General features: G+C 36.4%; 1 protein-coding gene across 1 annotated transcript in view; it reads right to left on the bottom strand.

Annotated features, from left to right (window-relative positions):
- ELOVL6 (ELOVL fatty acid elongase 6) overlaps positions 1-11,804 on the bottom strand; it is a 233,388-nt gene that overhangs the window by 76,782 nt on the left and 144,802 nt on the right. The window contains exon 2 of the mRNA XM_007940750.1: positions 2,801-2,932. Coding sequence (XP_007938941.1) covers positions 2,801-2,932 — 132 coding nt within the window. The remainder of the gene's footprint in view (positions 1-2,800; positions 2,933-11,804) is intronic.

Genomic DNA, 11,804 nt, shown 5'->3' with positions numbered 1-11,804 from the left:
TTCCTTCCGAGGAGTGGCTGGTGGGTTTGAACCGCCAGCCGTCTGGTTAGCAGGCAAGTGTCTTAGCCACTATGCTACCAGAGCTCCCTAAAAATACTTATATAAGTACTTAAATGTGTTAATGAGCAGATAGCATTTTTGTATGTAGGATTAAAATTTACATAAATATTATTATATAAGAAGTATCAAAATATCATTCTGCATGTTGCCTGTTTCACTTAACGAATTGTTGACTGATGTTCTATAACCACAGAGGAACCTGAATATATCCTTCCAAACATGAAACTTTGTTCAGTTAATATAAATATAGAATTCCATTATCAATACTTTCAAATTTCCTGCTTAGAATATGTTCTTTTCTCCTTACAAAATTCTAGACTGTCCATGTTTGTACTCTTCGTTGTAGTTCTAGCTCTCTCTATTTTATATAAAATATGGACTTAAGTAGTAAAGGAAATACTAGAAATAAGGAATTAAGAAAAAGGAAAGGAAACAAAAAAAGAGAACTTGTCAAGCTAAAATAGATAAGAGTACTGCTGATGATTGTGATGACCTCACAATGTCTATTGTGAGATAAAGTCAATGAGGAACTATTCACTGACACTGGGAATTGGGTTTTTTTGGCATTGGAGAAAGAAGAAAGAAATATAAGATAAAGTTAAATAAAAGCTCTCTGATCCTAAATTTGAATTATAAGTATCAGTATCAACTTAAGAGCATATTCCATTTCTGACCTCTGAAAAGGCTTAGAAATAAGAACTAACTTAGCACAAAGGAGCACCCCTAGTAACCCAATGTCAGTTGCCCTTGAGTCAATCCCAACTCAAGGTGACCCAATGTTTATAAGAATAGAACCGTGTTACATAGGGTTTTTCAAAGCTGATTTATTGGAAGAAGATCACCAGTCCTTTCTTTTGAGGTGCCTCCAATCTTTTGGGAATGGTATCATTTCAGTTGGAAACATTTCAGCCTGTATCATTTCAAAGTAATCTGGTGGAATGAGACATAAGTAGGAGTGTAGATGAAACAAGAAATCCTGGTGGTGTAGTGGTTAAGGGCTTGGCTGCTAACTGAAAGGTCAGCGGTTTGAACCTACCAGCTGCTCCATGGGATCTACTTCCATGAAGATCTACAGCATAAGAAACCCTATGGGCAGTTCTACTCTGTCCTACAGGGTTGTTATGAGTCAGATTCAACTTGATGGCATGGTTTTTTTTTTTTTTTTACTGCCTTATAAAACATACCAAACTCAAAAGCATATTCTGTAGTAGAAAGACAGGTAGGTGTTTTAGATGCAGACATCCAACATAAGAAAAACACCAAACCCACTGCTGTCAAGTCAATCCGACTCATAGTGACCCCCACTGGGTTTCCGAAGTGGTAAATCTTTATGGAAGTAGATTGCCCAGTCTTGCTTCCGCGGAGTAGCTGGTGAGTTTTAACCACCAACCTCTGGTTAGCAGTCAGATGCCTTAGGCACTGTGCTACCAGAGCTCCTATCCAACATAATAAAAGTGTACAAATCTCAAGAATTTATGAGAAAATCATCTTCCTGACTAATCACTTTTCACAAGCTAGGTAATCAAATGGACTTGCCATGTTGCCCTTCATCTATATTTACGTAGCAGAAGTGATGGACTTGAAGCACTGCTTCAGTCCTAACAGATGAAATGGATTACTGCATGATCAGTTTGGATAAGAAGGAAAGATGTCCCTAGAGTCTCAAAAGAAGAAATTGGGCACAATGTGGTAAACTTGATTGAATGAAGGCTTTCTTTGTAAACATGGTTTTATTTTAGTTCTCAAAGTATTTTATAATCAAACATAAAAATACAAAATAAATGACTAATAAGGATTTCATGATCTCATCTATTTGCTTAGTGGTAGAACAGTTAATACATAAAATGAAAATACAAATAAATATTCCTAAGTATTAAAATGAATAGTTTTGTGTTTTGTAGGATACCCACCATCTCTCCCCACACCCTCCCAAGCCTAGCTATAGACTTGCTGGTTTCGACAAGCAAAACACAAATAGAACAGGTGCCTTTGTTATCGTTGCAGGTGATTTCTGGCACCTGCTTGGACACCAGCTGTGTGCTAATTTAATCTTGTGATTACCTAGATTACCAAATACTACAAAGCTGGAAATGCTTCTTCCAGCTTCTGGAGGAATGTGTCTGCATGTTGGCTGACAGATGTCTGTGGGGGACACCAAGCTGTGTAATAGTCTGTATGGTGAGTTCTGCCAGATGCAAAGTAAGAAGTAGCTGCATGAGCATATGTGTCTGAGGCAGTTTGAGGTGTCTGGGTGGAGGGGGCTCTAGAGAATGCAGAGCAAAATCCTCCTCTGGCCTAGTGATGCTGACATAAACAGATGTCCAGTGTCTGCTCATATATCCAAGTGCCATCTTTGGCTTATGTATTAGTCAGTAACAGCATGCCCATCATAGTTGAGCCCTACCTTACAACAGTGCTTCATATAGCTCTTCATGTCCATTTATGTAGCAGAAATACTGGAACTGAAGCACTGCTTCAGTCTTAACAAATGAACTAGGTTATTGCATCATCAGTTTGGACAAAAAGGAACATGGCCTGTGAGCTCTCAAAATAAGAGATTGTCAGTGTGTCTAATTTGGCTGCAATGAAGGATTTTTTCCCAACCATGCCTTTATTTTAGTCCTCAAGGCATTTGAAGATCAAACATATAAAAATATAAAACAAAATGTTCACGTTTTGCTTTCTTTCAGAAAGTCGGATAAAATGGACGGATTGTAATAGGAAAATGAAAATAACTTACCTGAAGACAGCAAGGGTCAGAGACCAGAGTACTAATGGCTTCCTCAGTTCAAACTTTGCCCGTTTATTCATTAGGTGCCGACCACCAAATATAAAAGCAGCATACAGAGCGGAAAACAGGAAAGATTTCTTCCTGTGAATAAACAAATAAACAAAACCTTGTGAAATAAGAATCTTTAAGCAATTAATTTTATTAGTTAGATCATATCAAAGTTTATATCAGTTTTCCTCTTTAGAAGCTTTGCAAACATGTACTCTTTCACTGAAAAAATTTTTATTTTTCAAAGTTTGCAAAGCCAATTTTGATAGATTATTTAAAAAAGGATTTGATTTAATTGGAAATAAAAATAATGGTGGCAGGATTGTGTCTTGGAAAAATAAAGTCAATAGGCTAATGATACTGCAAGTTTACCCTGGAGTAATACCAGATGATCTAAAACATTGAAATGCAAGTTACATGACATATAGCTTCCCCAACATGGATTCTTGAAATCCTTTCCACTAAAGAAGGTATGTATTAACCTTCAATATTATTATTAATAACAGGCACAATTGCCAGACATACAATGCAATAGGAAGCACTCTGAATTACTTATAGAGTACACTTGCACAAAAATTTGAACTTGAATCTAATCAAACCTCTTGATCTGTTTATAGGAAATACAGGGGATAAATGATACACATCTTGAGAAAGCAATCAAACCCAAAATGTGGACATTCAGCAGGACACCTGAACTTCAACAAGTCAGTAGCATGAGATAAAAATCTGGGCAGGTTTCAGAGTTAGAGACATAATAAGTATATGTATAACATTTTGGGATCCTTATTTGACCAATTGTAAAATTACACTTTTAATATGATCAGAAAATTTTAATAAAAAATGATAGGTATAACCTTAATCCATTGCCATCAAGTCAATTCTGACTCACAGTGATTCTATAGGCCAGAGAGGAACAGGCTCATAGGGTTTCCAAGGCTGTAAATCTTTATGGAAGCAGACTGCCACATATTACTTCTGCAGAATGGTTGGTGGGTTCAAACCAATGAAGTTTTGGTTGGCAGCCGAACACTTAACAACTGCACCAATTGGGATCCTTTGCATGTACAGGTGATACACTTTGCATGTATAGGCAATACAAAAATTATTTTTAATTTTATTCAAACAAAACTAAAAAAATACTGTAGGTGGATAGATGAAACAAAATTTACAAAACAGATGATGGAACACAGGTTTATTATTCTCTTTCTCTGCGCATGTTTAAAATTTTCATAGTAAAAATTTTTTTAAAAGATTACATTGTGGAAGAAAATATCTGCATCAGAAATGTTTTCAGTGAAACATCTGACAGGGCAATATCTCAAGACGTTCAATGCTGAAACAGCTATTTTTTGGGCCATAGACTTTAGCAATCAGGTTTTGGTAGAGAGCTCGGTTGGGAATAAATAAGCAATATAAAATAGAATCTCCAGGTCCCAATAAACCTGCTTGGTCACTGCTGTACAAACTAGAAGCAAATGATAGGATTGATGATGCTAAAAAGAAAGAAAAATAAATAAATAAATAAACACGCTTTAAAAGGACTTTGATTCAACAGAAAGCAACTAAGACCTTGCAAATAATTGAAGCTTCTGACCACATTCTCCGAAAATAAAAATGTTTCTCTTAAAGTGGGTATTCCCAAATCAATTAGATCAGTGACAAAGGGGTAGACAAGTTAAAAGATACAGTGCAAAAAGCCAAATGTGTTGACCTAAAGACAGTTATTTGTAAAATCTACTTTTTTCCCTGTTGATTTTATTGCTGATTCACAAGGGATCTGATAACACATTATTTACACAAGCAGCACTCCTACTTAGTGAATACAGTGACCTACTTGGTGAGCATCATCAAATAAAATGATGAACCAAACCAAACTCATTGCCATTCAGTCGATTCCTACTCACAGCAACTCCCATTGGGTTCCCAAGGTGATAAATCTTTACGGAAGTAGACTGCCCCATCCACTTCCGCAGAGCGGCTGCTGGGTTTGAACCATCAGCCTTCTGGTTAGTGGTCAAATGCCTTAGGCACTGCTCCACCACAGCTCCTTAAATAAAATGATGATTCTAGAAATTAACCCATAAATGAGCATCAAGGAAATCTCAGTGAGGTTTGCAAAAAAATTCTATTCTTGGGCATCTAAGACAGACACAGTGGTTTCATAAAAATTTGTCGAATAAAAATGGTGCTGTCATATCAAATTTTCTGATAGGGAAAATAATTGTATACCTATGCATAGTGTAGGTGCTCTGTAAACCCTGCACGAATGAGTTATACTTTTCCAGTAACAGTAATAAATAAAGTATAAAATATTTGGAAGAAATGTCTGATATATTTCCTCCACTAGAAAGACACATTCTTTGTATACTTCAAAGAGTGCAAACGGTTAAGAATTTGAATATTAGCCTACAGTTTGGGAGTCTGAATCCACAAGATGCTTCTATGAAAGCAGGCCTGGAAATCTGCTTCCAAAAGATCATAACCTTGAAATCCCTATGGAGTAGTTCTATTCTGCACACACAGAATTGACTCAGTGGTAACTAACAATAATATATTTCAAAAAGGAGAGGAATTGAGGCAGTTTTATGGAAATTTTAACTACGAAATATTTCAGGAAAAAAGCACTTTTTGCCATAAACATATTACCTATTGCTTCATTTCTTCACAGAAATTTGTAAGTGCATGGCCTAAAGGTACTTGAGAGATGGATTTACTATCTGCATTTATGCTTTGAAAAATGAAAAGGAAATTCCACACCTTAATGTTTCAACTGTTATATTTGCTTGGCCTGGAAAACTTTCAGCCAAACCTTCACCTCCTTGAAAACACAAATTAACTATACATAGTACTGAAAACATTTCCTTATAATTATTTTCCCTTCTATTATTCATTCAATATAACTCAGATTTTGTTTACAGTTGTATTAATTTTGTTACTTGCAATTATGAATCATGTTAAATGAATGTCTTTATACGATCCATTACAAACCTTAAGGGGAAAATAATAGGCCTTGAAAAACCAAGAAAAAAATCTTTGCTTTATATTTTTCTCTAATTCTCTCAGTTCTTGAATGAGAATCAATCCTAATGCAGTGCTGACTTCATACGAAGGAATATTGTCTTTTCTTTTACCAAACCTCTCTTTATATACCATCAACACAAAAGCTAAAGCAACCAAGCCGTCAATACAGAATCACAGAATTTGAGACTGCAAAGGCCTTTAGTTGCTTGTGGCCACAGAGCCAGGCCTCTCTGACTCCCAGGATTTTATTCTGTACGTTTCTGCATACAGCACATTGGTCAACACCACCCAAAACTGTCATGGCTGTGATCAAGCAATTCAACATACACTACATGTCTGGGCTATATTTGGGTCACAGACAGTCAATACTGCAAGTTGATATTTGTCTGATTAGGTGTAAGGGCTGTTATAAAAATTAGCTGTTTATTGTATATCATATAAATCTTCTACTGTGGTGAAATTCAAGCAGTCCTTTGGATTAGTTTAGAATTAAGTAAATTCAGTCTTATTCTGAAAGAAGGAGTCATGAACTCTTATCTCTTCAAATGAGTAATAAAAATATATCATTTATGGTTTAATGTATTATTATTTTTCCCATTTTGATTATTAAAAGATAAAATTTTCTTTAGCCAACTGTGTAATTTGAGAGCATTATAATTGTCTTGCCTTTCTAGAATCTCTTTGGTAAATGTCTAATTATAATCAAGATGAATAATGGCCTGCCACTAGCTCATTTAGTGTTTAATATGGACAGATCATTTCCTTAATGCCTCAATGGTAATCAAGTAATATTTCATATGCTAGCAGGCCTCCATAGCTGGGTATGATGGTAACACTACACTGCTTTATCATCAGATAATTAGTAATTTCTAGATGGCATGGACTCTTGTTTAACAAATGCTAAATCTACATTAATAGCATACCCTTCTCTGTAGATGTTTAACAAACACTTTTCAGGTAATGCACAAGTACTAACTAACCAATTATATAAAAATCACTCAAATAAAATATGATGTATTTTGAGTTTGTTATGCTTATATATTTTTTATTTTAAAAAGCATTGGGGTAAAATACATATAATATAAAATTTATCAATTTTTTTAAGTTTACAGTTCAGTGACATGAATTACATTCATAATGTTGTGCAACTATCACCACTATCATTTCTAAAATTCATTCTGTTTTTATACCAAATGGAATGGATTTATCTTCTCCCCCTTCCATTTTTTGTCATCTAGTGCAGCATCCTTAGGGATCTAGATTTCTCTATCACATTACTTTGTTTCAAAACATTCCAAAAGGATGCTTTCTATTCGTACCAAAGTAGCTGAATGAGTCCCTGCTAATGGTTTCTATTATTGCTCTGTCCAGTAACGCTTCTGAAAGATCAAGGATAAACTCAAATACTTTTATACTGCATTTTTCAATTCATGTGATTTACTGGAACCAGCATTGAGCATGAGTCTCTTGAGCACAGACATCAAGATTCTGCCAGCTATACTGTACTCCTTGAAAAGAGTCAAACAAGTCTATTTAAGAATGATGGAACTTTTATCATACATTTCAGTGTAAGATAATTCATGATGTAACACTTTGGGAACATGGCTTGAGCTGCTTCTCAACTGTTTCATGTTATGTCTCAATGACTTTGTTTTATTTTCCCTGTATATGTGTAAAGGAGCTCTGGTGGTGCTGTGATTAACAGCTTTGCTGCTAACCAAAAGGTTGGTGGTTCAAGCCCACCAGCTGCTCCAAGGGAGAAAGATAAGGCAGTCTGCTTCTGTAAAGATTTACAGCCTTGGAAATTCTATGGGTCAGTTCTACTCTGTTCTATCAGGTCACTATGAGTTGGAGTCAACTCAATGGCAGCGGGTGGGTGGGTACATGTGTATGGTACGAGAAGTTGTGAAACTGACAATCTAGGTATTCTAAATTTGTGTGGGAGAAAGGAAAAAGTAAAAGCACCACTCGCTTTAGACAAAATTAGTAGACATATGCCTACTGCACAGAAAGTTCTTATGTCCTGTGTCAGATCATCTGAAGCTGAGAGAGAATGCTAACTGGGGAGACCACTCTGTTTTAAGTTTTCTTCTCCAGTCTGCAGCAGAGGAAGGATAGGAAATAAGTCAAGGTTCTAAAAGTGACTGTAAAGCCAAGAATAAGTTGGGTCCCAGAGTCTAAAGGATATGATACATTACTTTATGTCAATCAGAAATTGAACAGTTGTCATAGTGGTGCAACAGTTAAAGTGCTCAGCTGCTAACTGAAAAGTTAGAGGTTTGAGTCCATTCAGAGGCACCTCAAAAGAAAGACCTGGTGATTTGCTTCTTAAAGACAAGCGGTTGAGAATGTTATGGAGCATTGTTCCGCTTTGACACACACAGAGTCACCATGACTTGAAATTGACTCACCATCAACCAAAAACAACTTGGTAGATTGTCCTTTGATAAGACTATAACCTAAACCAAATCACCTGCCATCAAGCTGATTCTACCTAATGCTGGTCCCATATATGTAAGAACATAAATGAAGAGTTTTCTTGAAGGGAGAAGGGGATCTTGAAATTGTATTTGTGGCATTCTTGCCAAGACTGGATCCTATCATATACTTGAACATTAACCAAATATTCATACAAGCATTTTTCTATATAAAATTAATGGGAATTTTTTAGCAGTTTTTATGCATAAGTAAATCATACCTGGAAATCATTGTGTCCAGAAATTCTGACAAAAAATAATTTTGTGACTAATAATGAAATTAGTCCATAATGTAAAAATGATTAGTGGCATTATTCATTAAAATATGAACAGAAGGCAAAGCTTTTGGAGGCCTACTTTCTCTATAGCTAATTTTAAAACAAAGCAAAAACTAAAAAAAAAAAAAAAAAAAAGTGTGCTATTCTAATCTGGTATACTTGACCTAGGAAACACAACATGTGATTTCTTAACTTCTTGAAGTTGTAAACATCGCTTCTTATTCTCCTTCCCCTCAGATGATAATTTAGCATCACAGGTTCTATTTATATTAAGAAAAGATGAGAACACCATTCTTTTGTAATTTAGCTATCCCAATTTTGAAGTAGGGAGCTCTGGTGGCATGTGCCTAAGGCATTTAACTGCTAACCAGAAGGTGGGCGGTTCAAACACACCAGGCACTCCTCGGAAGGAAGGTTGGGCAATCTACTTCTGTAGTGATATTGCCTCGGAAACCCAAGGAGTGTAGCTATGAGTCGGATCCAACTTGACAGCAGTAAGTTAGGTTTGGTTTTTGGAATTTTGAAGTAAGTCATGATCAAAGTAAAACTATATTTTTTGTTATTAGGTGGTGTCCAGTTGTCTCCGACTCACAACGGTCCTATGTACAACAGAATGAAACACTGCCCGGTTCTGTGCTAGCACCAAGATCCTTGCTATACCTGAGCCCATCGTTGCAGCCACTATGTCAATCCATCTTGTTCAGGGCCTTCCCGTTTTCCTTGACCCCCCACTTTACCAAGCATGACATTCTTCTTCAGAGAATGGTCTCTTCTGATGATTTGATCAAAGCAGGTGAGATGAAGTCTGGTCATTCTTGCTTCCAAGGAGCATTCTGGCTGTACTTCTTCCCGGACAAATTTGTTAGTTCTTTTAGCAGTCCATGGTACTCTAAGCATTCTTCGCCAGTACCAGAATTCAAAACCATCAACTCTTCTTCGGTCTTCTCTATTCATTGTCCATCTCTCACATGCATATGAGGCGACTGAAAATACCATAACTGGGTTAGATGCACCTTAGTCTTTGCTCTTCAGCACTTGAAAGAGATCTTTTACAGCAGATTTGCCCAATGCAATATGTCTCCTGATGTCTTGATTGCTGCTTTCATTGGTGTTGATTGTAGAACCAAGTAATATGAAGTCTTTGACAACTTCAATCTTTTCTCCATTTATCATGATGCTGCTTAGTGGTCCAGTTGTGAGGATTTTTTTTTTTCCTTTATATTGAGGTGTAATCCATACTGCAAACTGTAGTCTTTAATCTTCATCACTAAGTGTTTCAAGTCATCCTCACTTTCAGCAAGCAAAGCTGTATCATCTGCATATCTCAGGTTGGTAACGAGCTTTCCTCCAATCCTGATCCCACATTCTTATTCACATAGTCCAGCTTCTCGGATTATTTGCTCAGCATACAGATTGAATAAGTATGATGAAAGGATACAACCAGATGCACTCCCTTCCCAATTTTAAACCATGCACTATCCCCTTATTCTGTCTGAACAACAGCCTCCTGGTCTATCTACAGGTTCCTCATGAGTACAATTAAGCATCCTGGAACTCCCATTCTCCTCAGTGTTATCCATAATTTGTTATGATCCAAACAATAAAATGCTTTTGCATAGTCAATAAAACACAAGTAAACAACTTTCTGGTATTCTTTACTTTCAGCCAAGCTCCATCTGACATCAGATATGATACCGCTTACTCCATGTCCCCTTCTGAATCCAGCTTGCACCTCTGGAAAACTCTGTCAATATACTGCTGCAACCGTTTTTGAATTATCATCAGTAAGATTTTACTAGGGTGTGATATTAATGATATTGTTTGATAATTTCCACATTTTGGGGAATCACCTTTCTTTGGAATGGATACAAATATGGATCTCTTCCACTCAGTTGGCTAGGTAGCTGTCTTCCAAATCTTTGGCATAGCTGAGTGAGTGCCCCCAGTGGGGCATCTGTTTACTGAAACATCTCAATGGGTGTTCCGTCAATTCCTTCAGTGAAGCTTACTTCTTCCTTCAATACCAATGGTTCTTGATTATATGCCACCTCCTAAAATGGATGAAGATCAACCAATTATTTTTGGTACAGTGTATTCCTTCCATCTTCTTCTGATGTTTTCTGCATCACTCAACATATTGCCCAGGGAGTCTTTCAATATTGCAATTGGAGGCTTAATTTTTTTTCTTAGTTCTTTCAGCTTGAGAAACACCAAGCATGTTCTTCCCTTTTGGTTTTCTAAGTCCAGGTCTTTACATATTTCATTATAATAATTGACTCTGTCTTCTCAAGCTGCTGTATGAAATCTTCAGTTCAGCTCTTTTATCCTGTTGATTCTGCCATTTGCTTTAGCTACTCTCCGTTCAAGGGCAAGTTTCAGAGTTTCTTCTGACATCCAGTTTGGTCTTTTCTTCCCTTCCTGTCTTTAATGATCTTTGCTTTTTTATGGAGGATGTTCTTTATGTCATCCCACAATTCCTCTGGTTTTTGGTTACTGGTGTTCAGTTCATCAAGTCTATTCTTTAGATGGTCTCTAAATCCAGGAGGAAAGTAATCAAGGTCATATATTGGCTCTCATGGGCTTGTTTTAATTGTCTTCAGCTTCAACTTGGACTTGCATATGAGCAGTTGATTTTTCCACAAACAACTCCTGGTCTTGTTTTGGCTGAAGATATTTAGCTTCTCCATTGCCTCTTGCCACAGATGTAGTCAATCTAATTCCTGTGTACTCCATCTGGTGAAGTCCAGTTGTTGAAAAAAGATATTTGCGATCAGTAAGTCATTGGTCCTGCAAAATTCTATCATGTGATCTCCAGCGTCATTCCTATCACCAAGCCCATATTTTCCAACTACGATGATTCTTCTTTGTTTCCAACTTTTGCATTCCAATCACCAGTGATAATCAACACATCTGGATTGCATGTTTGGTCAATTTTAGACTGCAGAAGTTGGGAAAAATATTTAATTTCCTCATCTTTGGCTTTGGTGGTTGGTGTGTAAATAAAATTTGAATAACAGTAGTATTAACTGGTCTTCCTTGTAGGCATATTGATATTATCCTATCACTGACAGCATTGTACTTCAGGATAGATCTTGATACATTCTTTATAATGATGAATGCCACACCATTCCTCTTCAATTTGTCAGAATTGAATTGTCCTGCTACATTTAGTATAGTTGAAAAAAAAAA

The sequence above is a fragment of the Orycteropus afer genome, unplaced genomic scaffold, assembly GCF_000298275.1.
Source record: "Orycteropus afer afer isolate SDZICR_OR568_19922 unplaced genomic scaffold, OryAfe1.0 scaffold00071, whole genome shotgun sequence".
Classification (NCBI taxonomy): domain Eukaryota; kingdom Metazoa; phylum Chordata; class Mammalia; order Tubulidentata; family Orycteropodidae; genus Orycteropus; species Orycteropus afer.
The sequence above is the reverse complement of the archived record's forward strand: the minus strand, read 5'-3'. Positions and strand labels throughout refer to the sequence as shown.